Here is a 19,914-nt window from a genome sequence, read left to right as displayed (position 1 = left end):
AGGCTAGCTTCTGGGAGTATGCTTTGTCAAGCAGATTAATGGACCAACCATTAACTTGACAGTGACTTTGAATTGTGGTTGACAAAAAGTCCAAACTACCAGATAAGAAAAGCCATTCATTGCTGCCATAATAAAATTATCAGTCTACTAAACAAAGAGGAAAAACAAACAGCTATTTCCATGACAACAGAATTGATTGTATACACATCTTTTTCTTAAGATATGTCCATCAGTCATCACAAATGGGAAAAAATGTAACAGAAAACATAAAAAAGCCTATCTTACTTACCTACAATCGATAATTAAAGCTCAGGGGTTTTTTTATCTCTTAAGTTTAAATATTTTTGCTTAAATGAGATGTGTAGGGAACAAAGCAAAAAGAATACAAAACCTTCCAATGTGCATAAATAAAAACATCCGTATTTAGACACTTTAGTGGGGTCCGTATCCAAATACATCAACACAATCAGCACCCTAAAATCACTCAATCCAAGTATGGAGAAGATCTCCAGTTTACAGCGTTTTTATTCTAAGCAACAGTTTAACACACGTCAACATATTGCATATGTACATGAGCAATGGTTCTAATACACAAAAATATTGCATACTATGTATATGAATTTAAACTCTCTATGCTTTTATCATTATCTGAGGGACTGAGAGAACATTGCTCCCAAATGTGATCAGTTAACTGTATCTCTTCCATGAAGTTTTACAAAGATTCTTTCAATGACTGTTTAAGACTTTTCAAATGATACAAAAGGGTTGTTTTTTTTAAAAAATGATAAAATATTGTCCACATTTTTGAGATTTCATAGTCTTAAACAGCACAGCTGTTTTTCCACATTAACAGTGACTTGCTAGAACATTGAAGAAATGGAAAACTTCATCTTTATCCAAGACTGCCACTTCAGTTGAACATTCGGTACATTTGACTGGATGATATACTTCCTCCTCTTCCTGATTTGTTTGCCCAGTGATGATCTCATTGCTGTGTTTCATTTTCTTATGCCTCTTCTTTATTTTCTTGTTCACCGGGCCTTTGTATTTTAGGACCTCTTCTTTGTTAACTGAGCAGTTCATCACAAACATTGCTCTGTACTGTGTTTTGTAGGATTCATGTCTAGGAAGAAGAGAAGAAAATGCAACAGTCATATTCTCCTATACAATTCTGCTTCCACAAAACTGGTTAACACTGCTGAAGGTAGGACTGAAGACAGGAAGCACCAAATCAAAGGACTAGCAACCTGTCAAAAGTGAAGTCTTATAAACAAAGCAAAAATCACAACTACAAAAGCCAGGAAAATGTAGCATTTCTTTAGTTTTGAAGTTAAGCTATGTAAAAATAAATAGATGCTTATTTTGATAAGTATCCCTGAACTACATAGCTATATTACTATGGAATCATGAATGGTGATTTATGGCTAAAAATGGGACAAAGATTAGAAGCCAGAATTTGAACCATCCTTTGCCCCCCAACATGAAATATTCAAAATCATTTTAAGCCTGTCATTTCTCATGATTCAGATCAGTCCAAAACTAATTTTGTTTTTCAGAAAAATGTTTATGAACCACAAATCTAATGCCATTTAAATTTAGTATCTTAAATTGTTAAATTTTTGAGCTAATATATTTACCCTAGAAAGATCATTTCAGATCCAACCTTCAGGACAGCATTCAAGGAAGGGGTCACACACACACTATAATTTGTAATTTGCCTGTTTCCATCCTAATAAAATTCTGTTTTACTGTTCCTCAATTCAGCTCCATGCTGTGTGTTCCCAACTCTTCCCGGCTAAGATGATCATTCAACCACGAACCTGACCCAGACATACCTAGCTTCTCTCATTCAGTTTTGGCTTTCAAAGACTTTTCTCAGGGTATATCTACATCTACAATTTTGCAGCGCTGGTTGTTACAGCTGTATTAGTACAGCTGTATAGGGCCAGCGCTGCAGAGTGGCCACACTTACAGCAACCAGCGCTGCAAGTGGTGTTAGATGTGGCCACACTGCAGCGCTGTTGGGCGGCTTCAAGGGGGGTTCGGGGAACGCGAGAGCAAACCGCAGGGAAGGAGACCTGCTTGCACGGAGGTTCGGGGAACGCGAGAGCAAACCGGGGAAGGAGACCAGCTTCCCCGCGGTTTGCTCTCGCGTTCCCCGAACCCCCCTGCAAACCGCAGGGAAGGAGACCTGCTTGCTCGGGGGTTCGGGGAACGCGAGAGCAAACCGGGGAAGGAGACCAGCTTCGCCGCGGTTTGCTCTCGCGTTCCCCAAACCCCCCTGCAAACCAGGGAAGGAGACCTGCTTGATTACCAGACGCTTCCTCAGGTATGCTGGGATACCTGCTTATTCCACGGAGGTCAAGAAAAGCGCTGGTAAGTGTCTACACTTGATTACCAGCGCTAGATCACCAGCGCTGGATCCTCTACACCCGAGGCAAAACGGGAGTACGGCCAGCGCTGCAAACAGGGAGTTGCAGCGCTGGTGATGCCCTGCAGATGTGTACACCTCCTAAGTTGCAGCGCTGTAACCCCCTCACCAGCGCTGCAACTTTGTGATGTAGACAAGCCCTCAGTATGAACAGTGACTTCCTCTATTTTAGTCAAGCAGTCCTTTCAAAGCTTGAAACACCAGGCAACTGCCATTAAGGTAAACAGATAAGAGAGCTCAACACTTCTCAGGACTGGGCCTTTGTGAGCATCATTATACAGTCTCGAAAATCTACATCTCAAGAAGAGTGTGCAACTTTTGTATGCAGCACAGAGCCCAGAAGGCTAAAGAAAACCAAGTGAGAAGTACAAAGTGTAGCAGATGGCAGCCACGAGTTCAGAGAGGAAGGTGTTAAATTTTTCCCCCTCTCAAATTTGTCTTTTTGTTAAGATTTCTCTCTTCAAAATCTGGGACAAGGTGGGTACCAACGCAGTTACAATATTAAGAAAATTAATACATAGTGTCAAGAACGTAAGACTAGGCATCAAAGATCATTATAATGCTTAGGATAGTGAAGTCCAGACTGAGTTAAAAATCATTTGAACACTCCAGAAAATTGTTTTGGGCAAGAACAAAGGCATTTTCCTGCAGCTCAGCCAAACATTTACTACTATATATGAACCCAGTACCTTCATCTCAATGTCCTGTATTGACTCTGGAATACTAGTTCACTGTGACCCAATATTCTTTCATAATATCAATGTATTGCTAGGGATATTTACTAATCTGCCTATGACTACCACTTCCCCCCAAACTCAAACTCTTGCTTAGCTGAAAAACTATCAATGTACCACAAAACTGAGTATCATTTGAGTATTCGATCATTTAGTCATTAAGAGGTTGAGCCAAGCCACTAACAAATTGACTGAAAATACAGCTGACTGACTGGTTTGCAAAATAGACAGGATCTTTAAGATTAACTCTTCTGAAAAGCATTAGATATAGTGCAAATCACTGTCTCATAAATATTCAGTGAATTTGCAAAACACTTTTCTACATATTGCTTATTTCCATACTGGTCCCACCCCGATCTCTCTACAGAAAAATCCTAGATTTGCTACTGCTGAGCCAAAGTGAAATATAATTGCGTGCATGTGTTGAATCCACACCTTTACTTCCATAATGACACATCTGCTCAGTTTAAAACTAATAAGTGTAAATTACATATTTCACTGCAGCTGAAAATAAGACATTACAGAAAGATCATTTAATGTTTATGATTCAGTAATTACCTCTGACAATCAAAGCACAATGTAGTCATGCAAGCAGGGCAGTTCAAAACAGCATCACTGTTTGGAATGGCTGGAGGTTTGAACTGCTGCTGCTGAGTTCTTCTTATATTTTGGTACCTACAAAGAAGTAAACAAACAGGTGAAAATATCCATCTCTGCAGGTTACGCATCTAGACTGACCCTTAAAGCTGTATTTACAACCAAAAACCCCAGACAGCAAATGTTTGATACCTCTGGGAACCCTGCTCTCCCAGTCCAAAGTACACAGATTCAAATCGCTGGAAAAAAATAAAGCGCCAACATTTGTCTCTCACCCTCATTTTTATATTTTATTGGTATGAATGGGTTTTTAATTTGCTCAGGAGTTTGACTCTTAACTGAGTGTGGATTTTTGTGTCATGATCCTTTGTGCTGTGTGAAGTAGAGTGCATTTTTTCTAGGTGTAATCACCAAAAGCCATTTAATTCTGCTTTCATCAGTTCTTGTTAAACTGCAGAATCTAGTTTTCCTGCAGTCCGAGGGATTTTTACTTCATACACCTCCCCCAAAATCCCACAGAAAAGAAGCTCCAGGCTCTTTCCATTTTATCCAAACACTCTTTTTCTGCCTCACTAAATTCCAAGCCTGTCAAAAACAAAAATGCATTCACGCTAGTTTCAAATGAAGCTCTGAATCAACAAAACAACTTTTAGACATACTGCCTTTACCGCACAGTCTGTTAAGTTACTTGGCATATTCAACAATATTTTCAAGGGTTAAAATGTTTACAGCTGCTTACCCTCGTCTCTGAGAGTCCACCCACTCTTGGTCTCGATCATCTTCTTCTGGATCATAGAGTAGCTCATCGTTAGTAGGAATCCGGCGCTGCTGATGTCTTTTTTTTTTCCTGGCCACCTGTGTACCTGAGAGATTTGGGCAAACATAGTTGAATCTCCCAAATAATATGATCCATTAAACAGAAAACTAATATCTATTTCAGGGGTCCACAACCTTTTTCTTTCTGAGCCCCTCCACTCTCCAACATGCTATAAAAATTCCATGGCCAACCTGTGCCACAACTTTTTTCTGCAAATCCAGTAGATTAAAAGCCGCTAGCATTAGGAACAGCACACAGGGCAGTTGCCCAGGGCCCCATAGCACAGGGGGCCCCTGCGAAGCTAAGTTCTTAGGCTTTGGCTTTTGCCCTGGGTAGTGGGGCTCAGGCTTTGGCTTTCTGCCCTGGGGCCCAGTGAGTCTAACGCTGGCCCCTCTCTGGTTTATTTTGATGGACCCCCTGAAACCTGCTTGCAGCCCCGTCACTGAGAACCAATGTTCTATGTAACTAATTAACGAAAGCAACAGTTTCTACTTCATTTTTGCTGTGCTAAAATCACTAAAAATCCCCATTAAAACAAAGACTTGGATCACTGCTGCTGAACACTGTCACAGAAGGATTAATGCAGCACCAGGCTATATAAATTCTCTCTTTTTCAGAATTTTGGTGGTGGTGTGAGATGACATACATGCCTCCAACCAAACCACCTGCCCTCCAGGCCCTCTCCAGTCACAGTCTCAGACTTTAGAGAGGACTCTTCAAGGTCTGGAGCAGGGTATATGGCTATAGAGGTGGCCAACTCTTTCCTCAGTCATTTACCTACTTTATCTTCATCCTCCGAATCAGAGTCAAAATAAACGTCATCATAGTACTTTGTAGTGGTGACTGTTCCAGCTTGTCCAGTACTTGAGGAAGTACCTATTTATGAAATTATAACCAAACAAAATAAGAAAGCACCAGAATTAGCCATTATGAGTCCAATATAGAGAAACAGACTATATCTCTAAGAGTGAATTCAGGAAGAGGGATCACCAAAGGCACATTCCCTTTAACTGTTTGAAAAAGCAACTGGGATCCCATTCTTATGCACATGTGTAACTTCACCATGTGAGTAGTCCCAGTGAAATCAATGCATGGATGGTGATATGGTTAGTTTAATATTTAGGAGATTTAATAGCACTTACATAACACTTTATTTAGAGTTAAATTTAGACACATTAGTTGAGAACCTGTCTAAAATTGAGACCTATCAGTTTATACCAGTAACTCACTAGCTGATGTGTCTAACTTTATCTCGAAAATAAAGTGTTATATAAATGCTATTAAATCTCCTAAACACTAAACTGATTGTACCGTACTCTATGCAGTGTGAAGAGTCCCATTGAAGCCAGTGCATGAAGGTACATACACTGAAGTCTTTGCAGGATTGAGGCCTAAATTATAAAATGCACCTACATCATCTTCTCTAGGCACAGATATACCAATCATAAAGCAACTAACGGACATAATGTCAGCTCAAAAGGATGGTCAGAGTATAGTCTGGGGTGAACTATCATTTGCAAATTATGGAACTCTACCTGGGAAAGTGTTACATGGCCTCTTTGGTAATACAAAGATTATTAACTGGAAACTGTGCACAGGTTCACATCTGTCCAGCTAACTGGAAAAACGAGATTTATCTTGCTGAAATGTCTGCAAATCAAAGATCCTGTTTAAAATAGACCTTTTAATAGGTGACTTGGGAAGATAATTAAGAATATCTCACTATGCATTTTGTAACAGGAACAAAGAAACACATGGTCTCCTCAAGAGTAAGAAACTAATCCCCCTGGCTATTATGTCACTCTGAATCACAAAGAACAGAAATATCTCAGGGAAGCACTCTGGGGATGGAAAGTTTTGGCTATTCAGAAGCAGCTTTTAATTCTGCTGTAAGAGAGTTAATTATACTCCCAGTTCATAGACTAGGGGTATGGCTACATTTGGAATTTCAAAGCGCTGCCGCGGCAGCGCTCTGAAGTGTGAGTGTAGTCAGAGCGGCAGCGCTGGGAGAGAGCTTTCCCAGCGCTGCATGTAAACCACATCCCTTACGGGTGTAGCGTGCAGCGCTGGGAGCCACGCTCCCAGCGCTGCTGCCCTGATTACACTGACACTTTACAGCACTGTATCTTGCAGCGCTCAGGGGGGTGTTTTTTCACACCCCAGTTGCAGCGCTGTAAAGTGTGAGTGTAGCCAAGCCCTCGCTTTCGAAATACACCTCTACCCTGATATAATGCGGTCCTTGGGAGCCAAAAAATCTTACCGCATTATAGGTGAAACCACATTATATTGAACTTGCTTTGATCCACTGGAGTGTGCAGCCCCTCTCCCCCCGGAGCACTGCTTTACCACATTATATTCGAATTCATGGTATATCAAGTCACGTTATATCGGGGTAGAGGTGTATTTTTTAATCGGTGTTCTGTCAAGAGGCTAAGGTTTAAAATCTTTTTTTTGCCCATTAACACATTTTGATTTTAACTAGTTCCAATCTGATAGCTTTTTGAGAAAATAATGACACTGTTTGAAGTGTATGTTATTCACTCTAATTGATTACATTCAAATATACTCCTCCTACCAGCACCATTTTAACTTATAAAAAACACAAAATGGAACTGAACGCTGTTTGCTATATAATGATACATTAGCCAACACCAATGCTTTAAAACTGTGGCACACCTAGGGACTGAGGTTTACCAAGTTCAACACATCAAACACCATTCCTTTCCTTCTGAGGGTATGGCTACACTTGCAGCTGTACAGTGCTGCTGCGGGAGCGCTCCTCATGGCAGCGCTTTGAAGTGAGAGTGTGGTCGCAGCCCCAGCGCTGGAAGAGAGCTCTCCCAGCACTGCAGATACTCCACCTCCCTGCCGGGATTAGCTTACATTGCTGGGAGCGGCACTGTTTACACTAGCGCTTTACAGCGCTGTAACTTGCTGCGCTCGGGTGGGAGGGGGGGGGTGTCACACCCCTGAGCGAGAAAGTTGCAGCGCTGTAAAGCACCAGCGTAGCCAAGGCCTGAGAAGGGAATCCTTGTAGCTGCTTTAGATGCCTTAAACACTTGATTTTCACTTAAGAATGTTCGGAACATTACAAGTGCTCAGAGAGAAAGCAAAGCTTTAAAGCCTACAAAAGCAGTGTGAAGATTGCTCAAAGCCACTAAGGTTAGACCAGCACCACTAAGCTTAAAAAGTGGCTGTGTTATCTAAAATGCTAGTCAAAGACTAGAAACATTTATTCTGTGACAGCCATGGTAAACCACAGATGTGTGTGTCTTGGAACAAATATTTGTACCATGTCCAGATTAGCATTTGCAATTCTGTTAGTTAACACAATTTAATCAGCAATCAATTCACTCAAGTTAAAACAGAATCTCAGAGTTTGGCTACACTTGCAGCTGTACAGTGCTGGGAGTTATAGCTGTCTTTGTACAGCTGTGTAGGGAAAGCGCTGCAGTGTGGCCACACTGACAGCTACAAGCGCTGCAGTGTGGCCACATTTGTAGCATTTGCAGCAGTGTTGGGAGTGGTGCATTATGGGCAGCTATCCCAGCGTTCAAGTGACTGCAACATGCTTTTCAAAAGAGGGGTGTGGGGTGGAGTGTGACAGGGTGTGGGGGGGGGGGAGAGAGTGGATTTTTGGAGCCCACACTGTGTCACTCCCTGCCTTGCAAATTCCGACCACTTCCCCCACCCCTCTCTCATTCACTCTTAGATGCAAATAGCCTTCAGACCAGATAAGCAGCTCCTCCGATGGACCCCCCTCCCCTGCTGTTTCTCTCCTCAAACAAACACTAGCTGTGGACATTCCCTGCCTGTCTCTGCTCAAGCAAACAGTAGCTGTGTTTGTTTTCCTCCTGGAGCCCCGAGTTCACAACAAAACAAAGAGAGGCATCATAACAAAACAAAGACAGTTCTTTCATTAAAAGCATTATGGGAAAATTCCGGAGGTCAGTTACAGCGTAGTAATATTAATCGCTGTTTACACTGGCACTCCAGTGCTGCAGCACCAGCACTGTTCCCTTTATTCCTCTCGTCCATGTGGAGTACAACCAGTGCTGTAGCCAGGGAGATACAGTGCTGTATGTGCCTTGCCAGTGTGGACAGGGAGTAAGTTGCAGCGCTGGTAGTGGCTTTACAGCACTGCAACTCTCCAGTGTAGCCAAGGCCTCAAACTCTACTCTAGAAAAACCCTTTAGTGTAGCTCTATTCTCCAATTAAACTCTTCTAGCTCTGTGGGCTCCTGGGCAGTAAGCAATTTCTTTTTCACTTTGTAACATAAGTAGTATTTTATTTTTACTTCTTTCCTCTCTATTGCCAGTAGGTGACCACTTCCTAGAGCCCCATGTCATAGAGGCTAAGTCCCATATGTCAGAAGTGGTGGCTAACAGCTCTGAAGATGATCTGCAGCAGATGGAGGGAATCTGCTGCCTGTTGTCCCTTCTAAGAGCAGGTGATCCAAATCCTGGCAACATCAGGGAGCCACTGGAGGCAGGGGGAGAAGTACAGCCCCAGCCCCAGCCCCTCATGTACAAGAACAGGACTGGAGACTCCCTAAAAAGGAGCAGTGGACCAAGGAAGGCAAGCCACTAAATGAAAGAGCAGAAGCTCTGCAAGACCAAGAAAGGAAGAAAAATCCTGGAAAGCATGAAATGCCCCATTCATCTAAATGAGCACTGGGACATTGATAGTAGTTTAAATTTAAATGGCTAGGTGAACTAGTTAATTGCTGATCATTTTAGCACAAATATCCAGCTATGATTATCAGTGAACACACCAAACTGAAGAGTCAAATAATGCATTAACTTAGCCACCCTATAATTGACTATTGTATAGAAGAGCAAATACTAAAACAGATATAATTACCTATTTCTAGTGACTTCCACTTGCTTTCCATAGTTTTCATGGTGCAGTTTAGTTCTGCCTCCATTTCCTTTTGAAACTCATCTTCACTTGAAGATTCACTTTCTCCAGTAAGGCACTCCCTTATCAGTTTGCGCTTCTGATCGGGAGTGCCATATAAAAGCACATCCACTTCATCTTCTGAGCTATAGGATATTTAAAGTATTAAAATCCATTATTATTGGTTTAAAATATCAACCTTTCTATTGATGCAATAAAAATCTCTTTTGAATTGTTCTGAAGTATTGGAACAACTCATCTGTCTAATGACTGGACATATTTTACCATTTTAGTTGGACTACTGCTGCATTTTGGCCTATATACTAAGGCCACAATCCTGCAATTGACACTGAAGTCAGTGGGTCTGCGGATAAGCACAACAATCTACCTATGCATTGTCAACTGCAGGACTGGCATCTTAAATATTTCAGTTTAAACAAAAAATTATTGATTGTAAGTTAAAAAAACAACACAGCAGCAAGTTTTGAAAAAAGTCCTAGAAAATTGTTTCCTTTAAAGAAGGAAATTGCATTTGAGTGACATTGTATACTGTTCACCATAAATTACAGCCTGCCTCCCTTCCAGTATATGCTCCTTGTAGTTCATTTCTTGGCAATGCACAGCAGCGGTGCAATAAGAAACTTCTATGTGTGGTGACACAGTGTGGGAATTGAGGAGTCAACAGTGCACAAGACCATTTTTAAGAAGTCTTTATGAGAATGTAAGATGTGTTCCTGTAGTGCTCTTGCAACGAACCATGTATGCTTACTTACACTGATGCAATCACAATGCCAATAAACCTATACATTTAGTTTTCAGGGTGTTACAAGGCACTACAATAACCCAAAACAAACAATGAAAATAAAACAAAGTAGGACTAGAAACTGAAATGGGAATATAGATAAGCCTGGGAGAATTCTCTTTTAAAAGAAATAATTTCAAAAGCTAATACTAATATGTACTTTTAAACATTTTTCAATGGAGACATTCTCAGTTGTACAAACCTATGGGTTTTAAGGATTTATTATCCATTTAAAATTTTTACAGCGGCAAGAAATGATGGATGGATCAGATCTGAGATTGAAAAAGGTAAAGCGTCATAAGCAGGTGTTTGAGCTGAGCTGAAACGAGCTTTACGCCGCATTTGTTACATCAGGTGTTATGCTCATTAAGGTGGGACTCTAGGGAGTTCTCCTGCAGGCTGGCTCACTTTGCCTGTCTGTACATTCCGGTTACTTTACGCTGGGCGTGCGGGTGCTGGAGTCATTTCTAGCCCCTGCAGGCCGAAGTATGGAACTTTATTGGAAGAGGAGAGGAAAGAAGCAGGATCTTCGCGTGACCCCTCGGAGTCCCGCCCGGGCACCGGCGCGTCTCTGCCCGCGTCAGTCACGGGGACGCCAGGCCCAGTCAGGCTCTGCCGGGGACTCTCTCACCCCCGTCCCCTCCGCGGGTCGCTCGGTACCTGCTCTGCCCCGGCTCCTCATCGCTCGGCTCCTCGATCAGGTAGGGATCCTCGTCCTCCCGCAGGCGGCTCATGGCGACACCCGACCAGCTCCCTCTCTGCTCTGGCCGCCCCCCTCCGCTCGGTGCAGCGGCGAACTCGGTCCCCAAGCCCGGTCTGCCCGGAAACCTGCTCCGCTTCCGCTCCTGCGCCGCGCCCCGCCCCGGCTTTGCTAGGCCCCTGCGAGCGCTGCGGCAGCGGCCAACAGACCACCGGGCTCCTTCTTGGGGTCCGATCCCCGGATCAAGGAGGCCGCCCACCTCCGCCTGCCTTTATCCAAGCGCAGCAGCACGGGAGAGCCACGCACTGATCGGGGCTAATGCACGGGGTAGGGTGACCAGACAGCAAATGTGAAAAACCGGGGCAGAGGCTAATAGGCACCTATATAAGAAGGAGACCCAAAAATCGGGCCTGTCCCTAGAAAACCGGGACATCTGGTCACCCTGTTGGGGAAGGTGCAAGCCCAGTGCAATAAACTGCTTTTTACAATGGTGCAACATCCCCCGCCTCCCTAAAACCTTCAGCGCTGTGAAAAACTTCACTCTGATCGCTGGAGTTAGGCCGATGTAACCCACTGTAATGGGCAGTATTCTTCCATCTCAACTGACCTACCAACCACCTCTTGGAGGAACGGATTAACTACAGGGATGGAACAAACACTGCTGTTGCTGTAGGAAGTTTAGAGGTCCTATTTTATCTATTTCCTTTTTTTCAGGATATGTTTCGTACTTCTTTTCTCCTATAGTCTGATTATAGATTATGAGCTCCTCAAAATACATACATAAAAGAAATGATCCCTAAAATGAATAGCATATTATTATAGACACAACTGGAAATAATGATATGCATGTGTAGTCACTGGAAATGTTGATTTTCAAAGTTGGAAGCTAAACAATCCAATGCATGATGCAAACAGCATTTTCAGCATCAGCTCCTCTTTAAGGGCTTGTCTAAAGTCAGGAATTTATACCTGTGTAGCTACATATCTGTACAATCCCCCAGAGTAAAGGGAGGTTTGCACTGTGCATCTTACTCGTGTCTGAAACTACTTCTGTTCTGAGACCCAAAAATGGTATCAGTGTGAACCCATGTAGGAGATCCAGTTATTGGCATATTAACTCACTTCTGTCTGGATCTCCAACACAAAACCCGTTTATCCAAATCCCTGCTGCGCTGCCAAGTGTCCACAAAGCAACACAAGCAGCAATTCCAAGATTGAATGGGAGTTATGAAACAGATAACAAGGTATAGACCGGTGGTTCTCAACACCCTCCCCACCCCAACCACTTGAAAATTGCTGATGGTCTCAGTGGATCACTTAATGATCTTTCCAAATGTTGTTTGTACTGTTAGCAAACTATTGTAAAGTGCTTTGGATAAAAGAGCTATATAAAAAAAAATAACATTTTTTGTTCTACAAATAATATCAGTAGTCTTAACTTTCTAATGCAATGGATGTGCCCTCTCTCCTCCGCCACAGCAGCCCCTGAGCTGGGGCTGGGAAGGAGGGGGGTCTCTCCCTGGCAACTGCAGCCCTGGAGCTGGGGAAAGTTACCTCTTTCTCTAGCCACCATAGCCCTGCACCTCCTAAAGTCCCCCAACCCCCTCTTCTCACCCTAATGCCCCCTCCCACTTACATCCCCTTACACGTGCATCTTCTCTAGAGTACAGGCACCTAATTAGTGGACCCACGCCTGCACACACCTTAGAATGGAGCTTGCGGACCACAGTTTGAGAACCTGTGGTATAGACACTTTTGCACAGGTGCTCTAGAAAACAGAACCACAGCTCTGGAAAAAGACATGGTTCAAATCACTAACCAAAGACTCAGGCCTTGTCTACACTGGCAGGTTTCTGCACAGTAAAGCAGCTTCTGTGGTGTAACTGCCACTGTGTACACACTACCAAGCCACTTACTGCACACAAACTGCGCAACTGCAGCACTGTAAAAACAACACCCCAATGTGTACAGCTTTCTGTGCTCGGGCTACGCCCAGGTCTATTACAGCGGTCCTCTGAAGGTATGCCACTGAGACACATGGCTATAAAGGGTTAAGCATCCTGCACAATAACCCTCAAAAGACATGTGGAGAGATGATTTTTGTGTATTTACATATGTATGAATAGGGTTGACAATATCATGAAGTCCCTGTCTATGTGTATTCTGATAATTCAGAGATCAAAAGAACATCCTAGCACAGGGGTCGGCAACCTTTCAGAAGTGGTGTGCCGAGACTTCATTTATTCACTCTAATTTAAGGTTTCACGTGCCAGTAATACATTTTAACATTTTTAGGTCTCTTTCTATAAGTCTATAATATATAACTAAACTATTGTTTTATGTAAAGTAAATAAGGTTTTTAAAATGTTTAAGCAGCTTAATTTAAAATTAAATTAAAATGCAGAGCCCCCCCGACTGGTGGCCAGGACCCGGGCAGCATGAGTGCCACTGAAAATCAGCTCTCATGCCATAGGTTGCCTACCCCTGTCCTAGCATTTAAATGAATTGTAAACACAGGATATCACTGTATTCATCTCTCTTTGAAATGTCTAGCAAATAATCTGTGAATGGTGGAGGAACAAGCAAAATTGCCTTATGTTGATTCTATAGCTAAGTACCAGCAATGGACCTCTTTCAAAGTCATCCTAATTACTCCCAACTTGTCGAAGACGACATGAAATTGTATAAAAGATCCTTGGGTCCTGATTCTGTCACCTCAGATTTGCTTAAGCTTCATCAGGGGACGTTTGAGTCGCAAGACTGAGGTCTCAGTTATGGTAGTACGCCCTACTTGTTCACATGCTCAGAGTTTAGCTGATCGCCATATTTGGGGTCGGGAAGGAATTTTCCTCCGGGGCAGGTTGGCAGAGGTCCTGGAGGTTTTTCGCCTTCCTCTGCAGTGTGGGGCATGGGTCACTTGCTATTTGGACATTGGACTATAACCTATGAAGTGAATTCTAAAGGAACTCTTTGCAACTACAAAGCTCCCCCTCTCTGCTATGAATCTAAACCTCAGTGAATTGAACTCATAGCTGTATGTATTGTGACAAAGTTCCTCCTCTACCTTGGTGCGTCCTGTGCTTATTGGCGGATTTTCTCGCCTCAGACACTCACCATGGGGGTCGGGGAACAGCACAGAGACCTTCCCCTCTGGTGGAACCCACAGTCCAGGTCAACGCTCCTGTTTCTGATCAGGAGTTGGGGGGGAAGCTGCTTTACTGCGCAGAAACTTGCCAGTGTAGACAAGGCCTGAGTCTTTGGTTAGTGATTTGAACCATGAGTCTTTTTCCAGAGCTGTAGTTCTGTTGCATAATTCCAGAGCACCTGTGCAGAAGTGTCTATACCACAACTCTTAGCAGCAGAAGAGGAAGAGATGCTCTGTAGGATAGCTGCCCAGAGTGCACTGCTCCAAATTCCGATGCAAGTGCCGAAAGTATGAACATGCGATTGCGCAGGCAGCTGACAGTGTGAACATGCATCCGCGGTTTCCCTTCAGCGCTCCCTGAATGACAATGTAACTCTGCCAATGTAGACATATCCTAAGGATCCAAAGTCAGTAAGAGTCACAGCCCAAAACTTTGGCCAGGGGAACATGACCCTCTTCTCATTCCTGCCACTCCATGTCTAAATTGTTGTTTTGGGGGTTGTTTTTTGAGACAGAGCTACTTATGTTTAACCAAGAAGGGGCCAATTGCAACACTGTCTCTTTGACTGCCTCCCCTGCTGTCTAAACTCATGCTTTTGCCACTCTTCTTCCTCTTTCCTACTAAAAAACTGAACTCTTTTTAAAAATTACTTTCCTATAGAATAGTAACCAAGTCTGAAACAATGTCTAAGTGAACTAGAGGATACCAGTAGATAAATTTGAAGGTTTATTAGCTTATCTAAGTGAGAAGAGTTATTGGAAGAGAGTCTAGCAGGAAGCAGGGTCAGTCCAATCCAACACTATTCGACAACTTGCTTCAGGGGAGGAGTGAAGAAAATGCTGATCAAATTAACCAAAATTTGCTACAAATGCCTATTTAAATTATTATAGATAGGACTGCATAGTTTTAGAAAAAAATCACTGATTTCACAGTTTATTTTACAATAATTGGAATTAGTCTACAAGTTAAGGCAAACATACTAATGCATTTGCTTTTCCTTTTAAATCATAATTATAAAGATTACATAAAGTTCTCCAAAATTTCTAAGAAATGTTCATTATTTGGAAAAAAATCATTAAGATGCTTGATACCAGAACATGGAAAAACTAAGACAATGCATACAATGCTTTATAATAACAATATTCAAACATCTAATGGCAATATTTAATCCATTTGAACAATGCATTCAAATGGGCAACTTCAGAAATTACTTACACAGGTAAATAAGATTGGCAGCCATACCATAATACTATTCATAACATGAACATAATTATATTGGCTACTTTCACAAAGAAACGGGACATTTGATTTCTGAACAATGAAAGCATACAATGATTAAATAAATGTGTGTCTGAATACATGTGCATAAATGAGTATGCTGTTGCTTCATATAGTCTGGAACTGCTTTCAGGAGTCTTCACTTTTTCAGAGATGAGGAGCTTATTTATGCATACTTTGCCAACTGATTTCTCTGGTGAGATGTAAATCCCTATTAAAAGTCATGAAAACAAAATCCAGAAGAAGGCAGCCCTTGTTAGTGGATGGACAGAGTGTTTTATGTGTCTCCATTTAGCACTGCCAGGCAGCTCTGCAGCAGCTGCAAGTTACCCTGTAGAAATAAAGAAAGAAAACAATGATCACATGTCCATATTTTCTGAGGTATAAAATATTTTTAAATGAAGATAAAATTACTTATTAAGCAGCATGGATAGCTATAAAACATTTGTAAAATATTTTCGTTTTAAGAAATTTTCATTTCTTAGAAAGTTCTGTTGAACATAGCAAGCCAATCTCAAGGAACCGCTAAACAGAAATTTTGAGATCTAGTACACTTTCTGAATTTGGTTAGTTTAAATAACTTCTCTACTGCATCTCATATCCTTCCCAAACATATCTCAACAAAAGCCTATTTGTGATACAAAACACAACAAATTCACCATAGAGGTCTGTTAGACTCATAGACTTTAAGGTCAGAAGGGACAATTATGATAATCTAGTCTGACCTCCAGCACAAATCAGGCCACAGAATCCTACCCATCCACTTCTGTAACAAACCCATAACCTATGCCCGAGTTACTGAAGTCTTCAAATTGTGGTTTGAAGACCTCAAGCTGCAGAGAATCCTCCAGCAAGTGACCCATGCCCCACACTGCAGAGGAAGGCGAAAAACCTCCAGGACCTCTGCCAACTTGCCCCGGAGGAAAATTCCTTCCCGACCCCAAATATGGCGATCAGCTAAACCCTGAGCATGTGAACAAGACTCACCAGCCAGCACCCAGGAAAGAATTCTCTGCAATAACTCAGATTCCATCCCATATAACATCCCATCAAAGACCACTGGGCATACTTACCTGCTGATAATCAAAGATCAATTGCCAAAATTAATTGCCAAAATTAGGCTATCCCATCATACCATCCCTTCCATAAATTTATCAAGCTTAGTCTTAAAGCCAGATATGTCTTTTGCCCCCACTACTCCCCTTGGAAGGCTGTTCCAGAACTTCACTCCTCTAATGGTTAGAAACCTTCGTCTTAATTTCGAGTCTAAACTTCCTAGTGTCCAGTTTATACCCATTCGTTCTTGTGTCCACATTGGTACTAAGCTTAAATAATTCCTCTCCCTCCCTAATATTAATCCCTCTGATATATTTATAAAGAGCTAGCATATCCCCCCATGACCTTCTTTTGGTTAGGCTAAACAAGCCAAGCTCTTTGAGTCTCCTTTCATAGGACAGGTTTTCCATTCAGATCACCCTAGTAGCCCATCTCTGAACCTGTTCCAGTTTGAATTCATCCCTCTTAAACATGGGAGACCAGAACTGCACACGGTATTCCAGATGAGGTCTCACTAGTGCCTTATATAATGGTACTAACACCTCCTTATCTTTGCTGGAAATACCTCGCCTGATGCATCATAAAACTGCATTAGCTTTTTTAATGGCCATATCACATTGGCAGCTCATAGTCATCCTGTGATCAACCAATACTCCAAGATCCTTCTCCTCCTCTGTTACTTCCAACCGATGTGTCCCCAATTTATAACTAAAATTCTTATTATTAATCCCTAAATGTATGACCTTGCACTTTTCACTATTAAATTTCATCCTATTACTATTACTCCAGTTTACAAGGCCATCCAGATTTTCCTGTATGATATCCCGGTCCTTCTCTGTGTTAGCAATACCTCCCAGCTTTGTGTCATCCACAAACTTTATTAGCATATTCCCGCTTTTTGTCCTCCTTTCTTTTAGAGTTAAATTCTCAGTTGTAAAAGGATGACTGATTTGTGTGGAAGTTATTCTTTCAGGTGCGCCTCACTCAGAAAAGATAGTAATACTACTATTGTCAGATTATTCTCATAACAGAATTATTCATATTATTCAAGTAATACAGTATATCAGTAAAAATAAACTAGACAGGAATTTGATATTTATTTTGGAGCAATACAGGAAAACAATCAATTAAATGCCCTAAACCAATCATTTAAAGGATGGTCCTATCCTGAAAAATTACAAAAAGTGGCACCTTATTCCTCAGACATGTTCCATGTATGTTACCACTTTGGCAGTGACAAAATAAAAAGCTAACTTGTTCGCACTGCAGAGACAGGAGCTATAGAAGAGTGATTATCAGAACTGTTAATCGAGTTTAAGCTGCAAGGCCAAATCTATCCCTAGTTGTACAGATGTAAATAAAAACAAGTTGGCAGGCAAAATCTTCATTACTAGTGATGTAGAAAGCAACAAACAACTTGACTTTTGATCCCAGACTGAGTTTACAGGGCTGGCAGTTAGAAATATATATTTACTTACAAATGAATCAAGTATGGGCTGGAAATCAGTGAGCTAACTATAGAACCCAACAATGCCATTATTAGAAAACAAGTTACCTTTTAGAATTTAAAGGAAGTTAAAAGGCACAGTGTGCTGGCTACCATCTGTTTTACATATCCCATTTCTAGCAATTTCAATTATCTGGCTCTGTTCTACAGTTACAAATTGTACTGAGTTTGTACTCCAATCTAAAGCTGAAGAGTATGGGCAAGAAAACAGGAACATCCTGTAAGAATGAACATCCTAATATTTCATCCAGTCCAATGAAAGATGGACAGACAAAACCCCATAATGCACAATTATACCATGCAAAAAGCTTCTTGATCACAGTTAGTAATGAACATATATCCTGTCAAGCATGTGGACTGATGAATTTTATAGTTTTAAATTCTGTTCTTATTCAAATCCAGGTCTTTCTTGGAAACTATTGTAACAGTGAGTTCCATCACTTTATGTATCATCTTAATTTCAAATTTGATTTTTAATATAAAGAAGCTTTTCATATGTTTTAAAAAAAAAATCTACTGCTTCTGTTTAACCTATACAACGACTAAGATTCTTGGCATCTCCTCCCCATTCTTCTCCTCTCCAAATTAAGCAGTTCAATTATGTATAAAAGACTTCATATAAAAAAAAAAATCTCACAGCCATCCCGCCTGTTGATTTTGTTTCCTTTGCCCTTCTTTGGAGAAATGAGAATCAGGTCAGTTAAAATTGCAAACACTAGTCTTGTCTGATCCTTTACCCCATCCATCCTCACTCACTGGCAGCAGTCACCAGTACTCCACAAGTGAAACTAAGTTTTTCCTGTTGTGTATATGAATTACACCTACACAGTGTTATGTCCACCCTTCCAACTCATGTAAGGTGCAGGGAGAATCACCTATGTTGCTAGGTCATAGGAACTCAGGAGTCTGAGGCCCATGTTGGTAGACTGATAATGGCAAAGGTTGATCTTTGCCCGATGCCGGAAAGGTGAATGAGGTAGAGTGGAGCATATAGTATGCTGGCAGAATAGACAAAATGTGTATGTACTGTATATGGATAGTAATACATGAGAGATTGTGGTCTCTGGCCTGTAACAGGACGATCTAGTTGCCAGCCTAGTATATGTAAAACATGTAAAAATAGAGGATTTTGGATTCCAGCCATTCTACTGAACAACAGGCACTCTCATATCAACATGGGAAAATTATGTAGGAAACTCATTAGCATAAATGTTAATTAAATCCATGCATCAGTGGGAAAACAGATCCATTCAAGTTTAAGGGAAATCCCAACACTGACATATTAGAATGCATAAGTCACTTCTGACAAGTGGTACACCACTTAACTTTTCTGATCTGTGGTGATGGGCATTTTTTCCCCCTTTCAGAATAGAACAAATTTCATATTCTAAGAATAGAACAAGTTTCATATACTAAATCTTTCAGATACACATCCCTCATAACCCCTACGTTTGGAGAAGACAACAAAAACCTGTATTAATGTAATACGTCAAAACTGGGTTCTGTCCCACCTTACATATTTGAGTATCTAAATTTAATTGCCAGATCAGAATTCTGTAATGAGTTGTTGATTGAACTATGTAAACTGCACTCAAGTTGCACTGTTTATCCTCACCAGTTCCAGAGTATGACCACCACCTTGTTTATGAACTGTAATTCAAGTTCAATGTTACAGAACTAAGATGGTTTTAAAGGGGTAACCAGGGTTACCTGTGACTTTCAAATGAGGTAGCCAAACATTAAATACAGACTTCCACACTTACAGCTCAAGAGCTTTTATAAGCATAATATATTGAATTTGTGAACCGAGTGAACTGCGAGAGTTGTGAATCGAGTGAGCTGCAAACAGAGGAGAAGCAAACAGAGGGAGAATGCCTAGGAACTGAGCTATGGTGGGTGCTGCATGAGCTAATGAGGTGAATATCTGACTGTCCACTGTGACCATTT

General features: G+C 41.5%; 2 protein-coding genes across 2 annotated transcripts in view; both read right to left on the bottom strand.

Moving 5' to 3' along the window:
• Positions 1-507: 507 nt before the first annotated feature.
• EAPP (E2F associated phosphoprotein) lies at positions 508-11,100 on the bottom strand. Its single transcript, XM_030559304.1, has 6 exons — positions 10,941-11,100; positions 9,443-9,624; positions 5,357-5,455; positions 4,502-4,625; positions 3,724-3,840; positions 508-1,123 (listed from the first exon to the last, which is right to left on the bottom strand). The coding sequence occupies exons 1-6, from the start codon at positions 11,012-11,014 to the stop codon at positions 847-849; spliced, it is 873 nt and encodes a 290-aa protein (XP_030415164.1). The 5' UTR covers positions 11,015-11,100; the 3' UTR covers positions 508-846.
• A 3,943-nt stretch (positions 11,101-15,043) lies between these two features.
• Positions 15,044-19,914, bottom strand: part of SNX6 (sorting nexin 6) — a 49,258-nt gene continuing 44,387 nt past the window's right edge. Inside the window, exon 15 of the mRNA XM_030559989.1 lies at positions 15,044-15,735. Within this exon, the coding sequence (XP_030415849.1) occupies positions 15,682-15,735 (54 nt within the window). The 3' untranslated portion in view covers positions 15,044-15,681. The remainder of the gene's footprint in view (positions 15,736-19,914) is intronic.

The sequence above is a fragment of the Gopherus evgoodei genome, chromosome 4, assembly GCF_007399415.2.
Source record: "Gopherus evgoodei ecotype Sinaloan lineage chromosome 4, rGopEvg1_v1.p, whole genome shotgun sequence".
NCBI classification, from domain to species: Eukaryota; Metazoa; Chordata; order Testudines; family Testudinidae; genus Gopherus; species Gopherus evgoodei.
The sequence above is the reverse complement of the archived record's forward strand: the minus strand, read 5'-3'. Positions and strand labels throughout refer to the sequence as shown.

Coding starts and splice junctions, on each gene's coding strand:
- EAPP (XM_030559304.1), bottom strand. CDS start 11,014: ATGAGCCGCCTGCGGGAGGACGAGGATCCCTACCTGATCGAGGAGCCG. Junction 9,625..10,940: donor GAGGAGCCGGGGCAGAGCAG/GTACCGAGCGAC, acceptor AATATCCTATAG/CTCAGAAGATGAAGTGGATG. Junction 4,626..5,356: donor GGAGGATGAAGATAAAGTAG/GTAAATGACTGA, acceptor CAAATCTCTCAG/GTACACAGGTGGCCAGGAAA.